The sequence below is a fragment of the Rosa rugosa genome, chromosome 4 (genome assembly GCF_958449725.1).
Source record: "Rosa rugosa chromosome 4, drRosRugo1.1, whole genome shotgun sequence".
In the NCBI taxonomy this organism is placed as follows: Eukaryota; Viridiplantae; Streptophyta; class Magnoliopsida; order Rosales; family Rosaceae; genus Rosa; species Rosa rugosa.
This window is the reverse complement of record NC_084823.1, coordinates 15,222,081-15,236,306: the sequence shown is the minus strand read 5'-3', so window position 1 is coordinate 15,236,306 and position 14,226 is coordinate 15,222,081. Positions and strand designations below refer to the sequence as shown.

General features: G+C 37.4%; 1 protein-coding gene and 1 pseudogene across 3 annotated transcripts; one reads left to right on the top strand and one right to left on the bottom strand.

Moving 5' to 3' along the window:
- Positions 1-7,184: 7,184 nt before the first annotated feature.
- On the top strand, positions 7,185-10,282 carry LOC133744403 (polygalacturonase-like; annotated as a pseudogene).
- A 154-nt stretch (positions 10,283-10,436) lies between these two features.
- Positions 10,437-13,347, bottom strand: LOC133707251 (uncharacterized). Of its 3 annotated transcripts, none has more exons than XM_062132809.1 (4): positions 12,942-13,347; positions 12,700-12,869; positions 11,428-11,626; positions 10,437-10,659 (listed from the first exon to the last, which is right to left on the bottom strand). In XM_062132809.1, exons 2-4 carry the CDS (start codon positions 12,709-12,711, stop codon positions 10,589-10,591), a joined length of 282 nt encoding a protein of 93 aa, XP_061988793.1. In that variant the 5' UTR covers positions 12,712-12,869; positions 12,942-13,347; the 3' UTR covers positions 10,437-10,588. The 3 variants fall into 3 exon arrangements, with proteins under 3 accessions (XP_061988793.1, XP_061988792.1, XP_061988791.1); XM_062132808.1 differs by having other exon boundaries at positions 11,428-11,622; XM_062132807.1 differs by having other exon boundaries at positions 11,428-11,622; positions 12,700-13,347.
- Between the last annotated feature and the right edge of the window lie 879 nt (positions 13,348-14,226).

Here is a 14,226-nt window from a genome sequence, read left to right as displayed (position 1 = left end):
TTGGTTGGATGACACAAGAATGCTGACATGGATTTATCTGATTGATTGGAGCTATGTGGCGCAAGCAGATAATTCCTAGAAATTAAAAGAAGGATCCAGAAAGCTTGGACATCCTCCTATAAATAGGAGCATCATACCACACAACTTAACACACCTCTCTCCCCTCAATAATTCTAAACACCCAAAATTCTCTCCATTCTCTAGTCTTTAGAAGCTCTGCCTCTCAAGCAAGGAAGAGAAGAAGTCATGCAATACATCAAGATCCTAGCCGCCATCCACCCTTGTGTCGTCCCTAGAAGATTGCTTGCTTTCAAGGATTTTCAAGTTCTTCGTCTCAAGGCTTGTCATTTATCTTTCACGGTGTATTTCATACTTTCTTTTGTTTTCTTTGTTTGATTTGTAGAGTTATGAATTCTAGTTAACATGACGTTAAGGGAAAAGTTTAAAGCCCGTTTATATGTTTTGAAATAAAGTTGTGATTTCTTTGTGTTGATTTCTATGTTGCTTATGTGAGATTGCTTGATTGATTTTGGATTACAGAAAACTTTTATATGTATGTGTTCTTTGGTGACCAACTTAGGATATATGCATGTAATTGGAGCTAGATTTAAGTAAACAATTCACCTAATAGTTTTGTGAACCTAAGTCATAAGTAGTAAAGGCTTTGGACAAAAGTCGAAATCAATTAAGGAGGATTGCAAATAGATGAACTTTTTCATACTAGGTTGGACACTTTGGTTGACATCTTTTCTTTGTTCTTCATGCGTTGAATGTGATATTGAGTAGCTAGCTTTCTAGACTATGATTGCATGTTCAATAGGTTTAATTTAGGTGCTTTCACTTAGATTAAATATTCAAGGAAAGTAAAAAATGGGAAATCGTTTGCTTATTAACGTTTTACATGGTCAACTTCTTTCTCATGACATAGATAATCAACTATAGGAATTGTAATTGGATTTCATTCATATGATTGTGGTTTTGATCTTTATTCCTTGCGTTCCCCCTTTCAATTTGTATATATTTTTATTCTTTGTTTTATTTTTGTAAATAATAGCTTAAACTTTTTTTTATTTGTTTTTGCAATTACAGGTGTACCCTCAATCCCCGGCTAGAACGATCCCTACTTATTCTATACTAACAACTACATTTTACAGGGTTAAATTGCGCGCTTACTTTAAGCACTATCAGAAGATGCCGTTGGTTTAGTTTTTCTTTAACTAGGCTCATCCAAAGTGAGTATGATGTTTAGGAAGGTTTTAAGATAAGTGGTACTTAAGCGAGCCTTGCTCCATCAACATCTCTCTACTCACCTGGTCATATTTATTTTAGAGTTACCGAAAGAAGTCAAACGATTACCATTGTTTTCCATTAGCTAGTATTTGAATTAGATTCTCTTAATGGTTAAGAAATAATAACGTACTCCGTTGGCTTATGTCCTTTTCATTATGACTCCATTTCAATTCTGAGCTTTTGAAGAATGAATCCTAGAGAACTTCAATGTCTTGTGGATAGTTGGACTACGCACACCATTCACCGCCATAGACAATCATTCTTAGAGATGTTGCCTACAAATTCCTTCGTGACTACGATGGCTGGGCCATCAAGTTTAGTTCAAGGACATGGAATAGCCCAAATTCCTCTTGCCAAATAGCACCTTGATTATTGTCACAGAAACTCTCTAAGCTCCAAGGGCAAATCGAACCCTATTGAGCTATTCGAGCCAACGAAATCCATGCGGAAACGCATATAGATAACGGAAAAGAGTTCTTTTGCAATACCTCTAATGATCGATTGCGAATAAATGTGCATATTAGAGAACCTTATGTGTCTCTTTAATGGTTTTTATGTCACCACTATTCGAGCTATTAAATCCAATAGAGTTATGAGAGAAGATCTTTTGGATTTAGACACATATTGGCTTTGTCACGACAAGATAGGACATCCTAGTCATGATATGATGATCCGTCTACTAAAGACTTCACACGGACATCCATTCTTTCGAGCGAAACGAAGCACGAATCAAAGGTTGATTCCTGGACTACGTATGACCGCCGCCGCTACCTATGGCGCCGTGGCTGTCCACCGCCAGCCTAGGGCTAGCGCAGTCCATATCCATGACGCCATGGATGGCGTCCATCATGGTGATAACACCCTAGGTGATGCTGCAATCAATGCCTAGAAAATATTTCACCACACCTAAGTCTTTCATTTCAAACTCATATGACAAGTAATCCTCCAACTTCTTTGCTTCTTCTTGATCATCTTCTATTACAATCATATCATTTATATAAATAATTAGAGCAGTCACCAAGAAGAGAATATGATCAGAGTTACTCAGCTTGTAGCCAAATGTCTTCATTGACTCACCATACTGAACCTCCCAAACCATGCTCTAGGAGATTGCTTGAGCCTGTACAGGGATTTCTTCAATTTACACACCATACCCTTTTGTGATGGTGCTATAATCCTGGAGGTAAGTCCATGTATACTTCTTCCTTGAGGTCTCCATGTAGGAATACATTTTTCACATCAAATTGCTTGAGAGGCCAATTCAAGTTTGCAGCTACAGACATTAATACGCAGATGGTACTGATCTTGGCCATACGTGCAAATATTTCTTGATAATCAATTCCAAATGTTTACGTGTAGCCTTTGGCGACAAGCCTTGCTTTATACCTATCGTGTTCCATCAGCTGCATACTTCAATGTGTAGATTCACCTGCACCCCACAGTTTTCTTCCCTATAGGTTTTGGCACAAGTTCCCATGTACCATTCTTTTCCAAGGCTTCCATCTCAGTCTTCGTTGCTTGGGTCCATTCAGCGTCTGCCAAGGCTTCCTGCACTTTAGTTGGAATGACAATAGTAGATAATTGGAATACAAAATATGCATATGACTCGGATAATCTATGGGTCGATACATATATGGTTGCTAATGGGATATTTGCCTTGGCTCTAGGATCTGGTTCATAATTGACTTTGGCTCTCCCTCTCGTAGATCGAGATGGTAACTGATACTTTGGAATCTCACATCCTTCTAGGTTGGGTCTTGTTTCAGGGTCACCTTCCCTATGTATACGGTCGTTAGACTCAATATTGGGCTCATCAAGTATGGCATCCTCATTATGCACAACATCTTTGGACTTAAGATTTGGTATGTCATGTATGACACTATGAGGCTCAGGGTTAGACTCATCATGAACAACATTATCTGTGATGAGTAAAAGGTTTGAATTTACCTCGGGAGTATCCTCTGGAGATATTGGTACTGGTGTCGTATGCGTAAGGGGGTTCTCTGATGAGTTTGTCATATCACCATTATCTTGTCTTCCTTGAATATCTCCTTGGATATCTTTTTCCATAATGAAATGAAACTCCTCTGATGTCGAGGAAGACTGCAGTTCCACAGATATGCGCTCCCACTAAAGAGGAGTCTTCGAGGAAAAGAAAATATCAAGTTCACAAACGGTTACATCCATAGTCACATGCATTTTGCGAGTAGAGGGATTATAGCATTATCCTTTCTGGTGAGAAGCATATTCCACAAAAAACATTTTGTCCGCACAAGCATCTAACCTACTCCCTTGATTACGAGGGATGTGGACATAAGCCACAAAACCAAAGATCTTCGGTAGAAGAGTGAAGAATTGTCCAAGAGCTTCAAGTGCTGTTTTTGGGGTGATATTGGCGGCTTCAATGGGTGACTTAAGAGCTCATGTGGGTAAGCAATTCAGAAGATAAGTGGTTGTGAGGATGGCATCACCCCAAAGGTATTCAGGCATATGAGCACCGATCAAAATTGAGCGGGCTACTTGAAGAATTTAACGATTCTTTCATTCAGCCACACCATTTGTGGAGGTGTACGTTTGAGGACATGTGGTCTGATGGATAATGCCATTTCTATGTAGGTACTCACGAAGGTCATGATTGACATGTTCACCACCTTTGTTAGAACGAAAAACCTTGATAGGAGTATGAAATTGAGTCTGAATCATGGCATGAAAAATCTTGAAAACATAAGAAACCTCACTTTTATGTTTTAACAAGTAAACCAACACATTTGTGTACAATCATCAATGAAGAGTACAAACCAACGCATACTAGAAGGAGTAGCTGGGCAAGGGCCCCAAATATCAGAATGAATCAAATCAAATGGTGCACTAATTTTATTGAAACTGGAATGATATGTTACACGATGACTTTTTCCCAAGATACAAGTGTCGCATCGAAAATCAGATTCCTTACAATGTTGAAAGAGCAAAGGAAACAAATTTTTAAGATAACTAAATGATGCGTGTCCAAGTCTCTTATGCCATAACCAAACTTTATCCTTATCAGTAGAAGAGGTTTGCACTTTATTGACTTCACTAGCACAAAAGCCATGACCAATTATCTCCCCTGAGGATGTCCTGGAAAACAAAATGCCGAGGGTAAAGAATCACACAACAATAAAGTATTTTGGTAATTTGACTAATAGATAACATGTTATGGGAAAAGAAAGAGACAAGCAAAACAATATCAAGAGTCATATATGGAGCCACAGATACTGAACCAACACCTATAATGGGATATGAATCACCATTGGCATTAGTGACACCTGATCTGTGGGGTGAAGACAGAGTATGTAGTATACTTGGGTTATGAGTCATATGATCTGTTGCACCTGAATCAATTATCCATAAATCCTTCCAATTAAAGTCAAAAAGTTTTAGAGGAGAACTAAGTATACCTGAATCAATCATAAGGGAAAATGGTGGATCTGGATGTCCAGAAGTATCATCCTCTAAAGCAACATATATGAGATTGACCTCTAAATCTGGGGAGGCAACCTGGAGGCAGGCTTTGGCCTTACCTCATAATTGGTTTTGGACCAGTAGCATTCTTAAGAGTGGCGGCAATTTTCTTTTGCCTTTGCATCTTTGAGTTTAGCAATATGGGCATTGCACCAATCTGGATACCCTATCAACTGATAATAAGAGTCTACACACTACACCAATTTCGGAATCAGACAACACATATCAGACGACAGCAAACATTTTAACTGTCAGACGACAGCAAGAAATATTTTGTCGTCTAAGTTTTTGAATCCAACAACAGTTTTCTCTTGGCTCTTGTGCAAAAGCATTTCAGACAATGGTTGATTTTTTTGATGTTGTCTGAATGAGTCAATTCAGACAACAGTTATTACGTGATGTTGTCCAAGGTTCATTTATACAATGGTTGATAAAAGATGTTGTCTGATTGTTTTTAATCAGACAACAGTTATTACTTCTCTGTTGTGCAATTACCATTAATACAATGATTGAAAAAGATGTCGTCTGATTGTTTTGATTCACACAACAGTTTTTCAATTGTCTATTGTGCAACTCTCTTTCAGACAATATACTGAAATTGCTGTTGTCTGAGTTTTAGGGTTCAATAGACCGCCCTAGTTAATTGACTTTAACATTTGGCCAAAATTTACAATTTTCACTTCCCTCCATCGATCAAATTTTATATTTCACATCGAGTAGTATATAAAGGAAAGAACCCTAGCATTTCCTTTTTTTCTCCTTCTTACTCTGTCGGGTCGCTCTCTCTCTCTCTCCCTCTCTCCTTCTCTCTTTCACTCTGGAAAGCTCGACTTACGGCCATCGACTTTTGGCACTGCCACCACCACCACCAAAAGATAGCCTAGTTCTAGTTTTGATTTGACTATCAGATAATCCTTCTCTCTCTCTTCTTTATCAGATTTCAAAACCAAAACGAAGAAGGAGCCCTCGTCAAAATGACAAAACCTAAACTGAAGTCGCCATCGATCTCTCTCTCTCTCTCTCTCTCTCTCTCTCTCGGGCATGGGCCCTCTCCCTCTTAGCCTCTCTCCTCGACGGTTCGATTTCTTTTACAACAAAAAGAATGACTAGAGCTTTTGGGAACCCATTAATCTGACACAAGTTAATTGAGGCTATCCAGTTCAAAAGATAAACAAGCTCAAGCGCTCTGGTTTTGTTAACTGGTACTTCTCTTACCTCAAAATTTCGTGTTTTTGAAATCGATTGGTTTTGGGTTTGATTGATTTTCTGGTTAAAATGGATTTGGGGATTGGGGATTTCATAGAACTCAATTTGGGGTGTTAGGGTTTGCTGTTAATTTCGATTTGGGGGTTAGTGTTCTTGTTGATTTTTTGTTTAGTTAAAGTTGTTTGTGTTTAAATCCTTATTTATAGGTTAGAAGGGCTAATTGATGTCGTCAATGCAGGTACTTGAGAGAGGGGATTGTGGTGTTTAAACAACAATTTTGCCTAGCTTTGTACTATTTCTGAATATCTCAAAAATTTCAGCATTATATTTGTATCGGTATGTTCATGAAATTATGGTCATGGGTTATTACAATCTGTTGAGAGATTGTGTTCTTTTGTTAAAAGTCTTTCTACTAAAGGTTTTCTCAAATATTGCCTTAAAGTGGATTGGTGGCGGGGGCTGTCTCATGGTCTGTAACTCATTCATGGGTTGCTAGCCTTCATAAGATGACAAGTTAGAACCCCTTGGCAAAGCTAGGGAAATACTTAAATTTGCAAGAGCTCAAGTATGGAAGCAGGCTCCCAATTTCAAACATCCATTGGTTTACATTGATGTTGTTGAAGAATGATATCTAGGTCCTTATCTGTTTCAGTATTGTTTTTGCTTATTGAAACTTATCGACCTGCAATTTTGAAACATTGGTTCTAGCTATTGCAAGAAGCTGAAGAATTTGAATGACTTCTACGTGCTGACACATGCAAGAGCTTGGTGCACATCTTCTTTGCTCAATGTGGAACATCAAAGGTTTAACAATTAGCTTCTAATTAGTCATATTCTTTTGTAAATCTCTCTGTACATGTAGTTTTGGCATATTAATGGTATGATAACTGTTACTAGTTCATTGTCATTATTTGATAGCCTAAGAAAAGGTGACACTACCACAATCTAAATTGAAAACTGTTTTTAGCCTCAAGAATCTGGACCACCCTTTCTCTAACACACTTGTTGAGTCAAAGGTGAGGTTTACTGTCCTTTAATATTAAAGCTTGTACTTAGTATCTTATTTTGGGCTTTGTTAAAGCTTTATCTTTGGTATTTGGTAGTTTTGTTCCTTCTAGAACCTCTATATTTCTTGAATTTCTAATAGACTGTGATTGTTAGTATTCTTTATTTCTGTGGCAGAATGATGGCTAAGTAGTCAGATTTCAATTTTGGGGTCCAACCAATTTTATGGTCAAAGTCTTTCAGTTATATCTCTTCTCAAAGTCTTTCAATTCATCGTATCTCTGCTAATTATTTTAGTGTTGATATTGAAGCTAATTGAATTATTGTACATATAATTGCAGACTTCGAGTTTTACAAACTCCAAAGACATTAGAGTTGAAGGACTAATGTCACTGAACAGCCAAATGTTTCATATTGTGATAAACGGCTGCCAAGATGTACTGATTCAAGGCGTCAAAGTCATTGCCGCTAGAAATAGCCCAAACACTGATAGTATCCATGTCCGGTTTTCCAGAAATGTTGCAATCTTCGGCACCTCCATCAAAACTGGGGACGATTGTGTCTCTATTGGGCCTGGCACCAAGGACTTGTGGATGGAACACATATCATGCGGACCTGGGCATGGCATTAGGTAAGTACAATTCTGTATGTGTATACATTAATACATGTAAACATTATGTTCATATTCATTGAAGTTATTTTTCTTAAAGCAGTGTTATTCGGATTTTCAAGCGATCTACTCTGTGTGAAAATACCAAGGCATTGTATTTTAATTGTTGAATGACTTTTTGAGAGTGAATATAATGGTAGCTCCTGATTAAGACCCTTATTGTTAATATTGGCTAATTTGTTATGTGTCTGTGTCTGTGGTGAATGCAGCATAGGGAGCCTGGCCGGCCAAAGACTTGGAAGAGGAAGGAATCCAAAATGTAACACTCAAAAATGCGATTTTCAAAGGTACCACAAATGGTCTCAGGATAAAGTCCTGGGCAAGACCCAGCACGGGGTTTGTGCAAGGTGTCCGATTCCTGGATCTTGAAATGATTAAAGTCCAAAACCCCATTGTAATTGATCAAAATTACTGTCCACACAACGTCAACTGTCCTGGTCAGGTAAGAATTGGCCAATGTATCTCAGTTATTTTCTGTTCTTTTCATGCAGCATCTATAATATTTGTTGCTATCGGACCCTGATCTTAGTAACCAGTTATGAGACATGTCAAAATTGATAACATCATACTTGAAATTGGTTTTGCAAAAAAAAGAAAAGAAAAGAAAAAACTTTGTTGCAAATGATAGAAGAATTAATAGTGATTACTAATTAAAGGGTGTGGCTTATCTCTATGTTCCATTGATCTTTAGCCTTCGGCCTTGCAATTTGGAAAATGTGGAAAGGTTAATTTAGATGTGTGATGTCCTGATAGTCCAAGAGGCAGTGTTGAAACTGAAGGTATTTTGACTTCCTTGTTATGCTTTGCTTTCATACTTTTGTATTGAATCTGAAAATGGAGAACTAACTACCTTAAAGCTTATGGCTTTCTCTATTATATCAGGAGCATTACATTAATCATCAAAAATACTTGGTTTCTATGGCAAAATATAGCACATGACCAAAGAGTGTTACACCTTGAATGATAAGAACTGCCCTTACTGCCATGTAAGATCATTTCCCTTCCATATCTATCAATTGCTAAGTTTTGTTAAAAGCATGTACTTGGTGCTGATTAATTCATGTCAAAGAAAGTTAAACATAGTGTTAAAAATGAATAAATAATATCATTCTAGTTCCAATTGGTCTTTACCGTTAGCCCTGGAATTTGTATGCTACGTTGCAGGGCCAGATTTGGAAATGGCAGAAACGAAGTTCCCATTTTCTAGTGACTACTGATCGATAGTTTCATATATAATATGATACTTGAGACAAATGAAGTGCTACATACCCATGTCACTTTTCATTTTTTGTCTAATAATTGGGATGGCTATGGCAATTACAATGGTGCCAGAGTGAAAAGGGCGAAGATTGGCCCAAGCTATGATATGCCAAATCAAAATCATTCAATTCCCTCTAAGGTGATTTTCTGCAAAATCTAGTGCCCTGTTGTCATTGTTAATCAAATATTGATTATGTATATGCTTGTACTGGAGGTAAGCATGGTCCCATGGCTGACCAACAGGGAATTTTTTTTGATTTTAGAGTGCCATTGCTTATGACGTTTTGAATTAGTGTCTTGTAACTTGGCCAGCATGCTCTGTTTCTTTTCCAAATGTAGCGAATTTCTATGCCAGTGCTTTGCTAATGTTTGGCTGAAGATAAACAATGGAGGTACTAGCATTGAATTTCTACTTTCCACTTTTATGTGCCAACTTCTGCATCCTCTTTTGATCAAAGGCTCAAAGCATCTCTGATTGTTATGCAATACTGCCAGCCTGCAACTGAAGGTATTTCCATTTTGAAGTCATTTTGCATATAATCTGAAAGTGAAGAATGACCTTAAGGGCCAACTTGTCTACTATCTCAGGAGCAATAAAGTCATTAGCAATAACTTCAGAGTTATGAGGGAAAAACAGATGGCATATGGCCAACAGTGATGCACCTTCATATGGACCTGTGAGATTCTTAATTTCCAGTTTCCAGGTCATCAGTTGCATATATTTACTTCTAATTATGGATGTAGGTTATGGAGAGCACCTGTGGATTCACTTACTCCTACAATAGTAGACATGCTCAGTGAATAAGCTAAAGTAAATCAAAGCAGGTCCTGAGCCTTTGTTCTCTGTTAATTATATGCACCATCTCAGCAAGGAAAATTTCTATTCTACACTAGGCCAAAAAAGTGAACAGACAACAGACCAAATTCGTTGTGTGATTTGGACGATTTCCGTTGTGTATCGGAGCGTTGTGTGATTAAAAATCACACAACGGTGGAAACCCGTTGTGTGAATCACAAACAGTCAACACTTATTTTGTTAAAACCGTTGTGCCTTCTCTCAGCAGATGGCAGCCACAGTTGCCGCGCAGTCATGCTGCACATGTCATTGGCATCATTCACACAACGAAAGTTGTTTCCGAGCCGTTGTATGAAAGGAAATCAGACAACTGCATTTTATTTTATCTGTTGTATGAATTATCCTCACACTTCACTTTTGGAAATTTTATTGTTGTGTGTTAGTTTTAGATAACGTATTCTAGTTATTACAGTTGTGTGATTGTAAATCAGACAACGTATGTTTGTTAGAACCGTTGCATGTTATATAAGGATTCCTTGTGTGAACATCCAAATTGTTACTTCAGACAACATTATTAACATAAGAAATTATGTTGTGTGATAATCATCTTTTCTGGATTTTGTGCATTGTTAATAATGCTCCATTTTACCTAATGAACAGTGATTAATTGTGTGAAGTTTACTATATTAGTGCTTGAAATCATTATCCAATGAACAATGATTAATATTTACACCAAAAGCAATGTGATACATCAATAAAATTCCAATATATCCACCAAATATTGAATCCAAGTATTATGTCATTGGTATAAAGTTTCATAGCTAGCTGAATTTACATGATGAAATAAAATATATTTTGCTTCATTGCTTGGTATTCCATGCTTGATCACTTAGTGACTCTTTAGGCAACATTTCACTAGATATTCCCAAACCTGCAAACAAAATAAGCAAAATTCAAGGTTATGAAGGATTTAATCAGGTAAAATAAATGTCTGGTCATGGGAAGAGGATCTGATAACCTAGTTTTTCACACATTTCTAAGTAATCAAAATTGCAAAAGCATTAAGATATGTCAACCAAAAAAATTGAAAACCCAGAAAACAAAAAGTTAGGGAAGTGTCATAACTAGCTGCTATCTTATCAAAGTTGGGTTCCTCCCTTGAGGGAATAATACCATATCTAGCTCGAGTAGGAAAATATCTGAAGTAAGGAAAATATATTACAACTAAGCATTAACTAAAAACAGATACTGTACTTCACCAAAAGAACATAATTCAACCCAGAAAAAGTTCACACTTGACAGCAGCAAAAATGGTATCAGAAGCTCCTAACAAGGCATTATTATAATGCTTCTGGGTGAAAAGACCTCCTAGCAAAATTTACAAGTCTACAACTCATTTATTAATACTCAGAACCTAGGACCTAAACCTTTACCTGCCCTCCCCACCAACTACCCACAACTCACCATCAGACCCATTAAACTATCTACCAAAGCCTTGATCAACCAAAAGTACCTAAGCAACCAAAATTAATAGAATCTAGTTCGATGTTATCAAATTCAATTTGCTCTATTGAATTATAATAAGCTGTTTGAAATTGCTCATCTAGAAATGTAATTATCAGGTGCAAAGTTAAAAGACTCCAACCACAGACAAAATCACAACCAAAGAATGTCAAATATGAGTACACTGCAAACTCACCCTGCAACAGGCTGAAAGTAAAAGAGTTTATCTTTGATACTGTTGGGTCCATGGATTGCATGTCAACTATGTATCTTATATGCAGATGACTCACTGCTGCTCTTGATTTCTCCAATGCTTCTGAGTTAGTACTACATTTCTTTAGCTTGCTCAGCGAGGCGACCTTCTTTTGGTACTCAAATTTCATAAGCTCACCTGCCTACCCAATAATAGTCAATCCCAAATAAGATCGAGTACATAGCTAGCTGATATATAGTAAAATAAATAACACACTAATCTGAAGTGTCAAACTGGTATATCTAGTTCTGTAATCTGAGGTTGCTGTGTATGACATTGATACTAGTATGACAAGAGATCGCAATCAACAAGAGCAAAGAATTATGGAGACAATTTGACAAGTTAGAGTCATTTAATTATATGAAAGTGCAAATGAATTCCTCTAAACATGATCAGTATAGTTCTGTAAGAAGCCGAAACGTACATTTCTTGCCCACATGATCAGTATAGTTCTGTAATAGAACAAAAAAGGTCAGAAGACTTCTTTTTAAGTCATAAACATTACTATTTTAACTCTTAATAAGCAGTCAGCTTGACCTGAATTGGTGCAGACAAACTAGATATATCCATCAGCTATATATTCAAAAAAGAAAAGAAAAGTTACTGTAAGTAGATACAAGTTAATTGCAGTAGAAACTTGTAGATATATCCATCAGTTATATATTCAACAAAAACAGAGGTTACTTTAAGTAGATACAAGTTAATTGCAGTAGAAACTAGAAGCAAAATACAATACAATTGGCATAAATATGTGGTGTTTGTTTTCCAAATTAAGACAAAACACAATAAAACAATGACAATAGAAGCTAAATGAATAGAAACCTGTTTACTTGATTAATGCAAGTTAATGTTTACCAACCAATGTTACTTATAAACATCGAATTGATATAGTATAAGAATCGCAGGACAACTGTGGCAACTCTCGTGTTCTCGCTATCGAAAATCCCTCTCTCTTGGATCAAAAGAGGATCTATCAACGCAATCGCTGCTCAAATTCAAAATAAAACCCTTAAATGAAACTCAAATTCCATTCACAACAAAAACCCAGATCCAATTCCACCGAAAGCTTTCACCTTTATCAAAATCTCAATGTTACAGCAAAAACCCAACAAAACCCAAATGCAATTCCACCTAATGCTTCCACCTTTATCAAAATCTCACACTTACAGCAAAAACCCAGATCAAAATAGACTCTGAAAGTTTAAATCAACTTACAAGACCAGTCATCGGCGAGTTTCTGACTCTGAAACAGGAAGGTGTTCCAGCCTCTCTCCACGGCGGTCGTCATGACCTGCTTGCTCTCCGTCCAAACCCACACCATCTTCTTCGAGCTCCCAAACGACGTCGTAGAAGAAGCAACTGATGAACTCTGTGAAGAAATCAATCTGCAAATAAAAGGCAACCACATAACCATAACAATAAAATAGAACAATTAACTAATAGACAATTAAATATACATTTATTGGGGTTGCTCGATGAGGAGCGCATGAACGGCTTGTTAGCCTTGTTGGGGTCGCCATTGGCTTCTCGAATCATCTTCTGCTCCCCAATGCTTTGTACTTTTCAGAATCTCAGACAAACTCAGCATGCTTTGTACTTGATATATGCCCACAGTTTACTTTACCTAAATAACTTAAGAAACTGGGTTTAGGGTTTAGACACTAAAAACATATCCTCAAAAGCATATTGAGGTTTACATCAGCAACAATATCCAACAAACATAGTATATAGGAAATGAGGAAGTATAATTGCAAGTTTCTCCACATATATGTATGAAAAAGCTGTTATCTGTAGCAAATAATGGTACTCGATCCATAAACATATAGTTTCAAAATTTCATAATAAAATTCTCAACCGCACCAACTTACGCTGGTATCATCCTAACAATTTTACTGCATCATTATGCTACAAGCGAAATCCATATGAATTGAATCAAACAGTGCTCTGAGTGTTTTGGCCTATACTTAAAAATCAAGCCCAAGCATGAATCCACACACACTACCTTATTAGTGCCCGAAATGACGTCGTCCGAGAACGAAGGGATATGCGAGTACTCTATAGCTGGAACCTCACCATGTCCATCACTTTGACCAAGTTTCAAAAGCCGCCGACTAGAATTTCTCGCAAAATCGTCAACATTAATTGCTACCCATAATGTCTGTAACCCAAGTTATCTTATCAAAACTAACAAAAAATCATAAATTTCTAAGCAAAACATTTATGCTGAAAGGCATAAGTAAAAAAATTCAGATGAAGGTGTATTTGCCTGAAGGACTTTGGGACTGAGAAGATGAGATGACTTGCGAAGAGTGGCTGGGTTGGGTAACGACTTGGCTCCGACGGATTTGAGATCCATGTTGAGGAGCTCCTATTTCATTGACTTCACCACCGTGCGGGTTTCATCGGCGAATGCCCAGGGGATCAGGATCATCGCTTAGAGTTTCTCAAAGTCGCCTCCAAAGCACCATCCTCGGCTTCTTAGGGTTTCGATTGTGGAGTCGGAGAGAGCCCAGAGCTTTCCTTCCTTCAATAGCTTGTTTGGATTATAAATCTCAAGTCGAGACAACTCCCAACCCCCAACCCCCAATCTAAGCAGATGCAGAGAGGATGAGACAACCCCCAACCCCTAATTTCTGAGAAACCCAATGACAAACCTAATAACAAACCCAGAACCCTTTGTACCAGAACACAGAATCTTTCAATTTCCGTAAACAAACCTTTGTCGGCCGCTTTAGGGTTTGA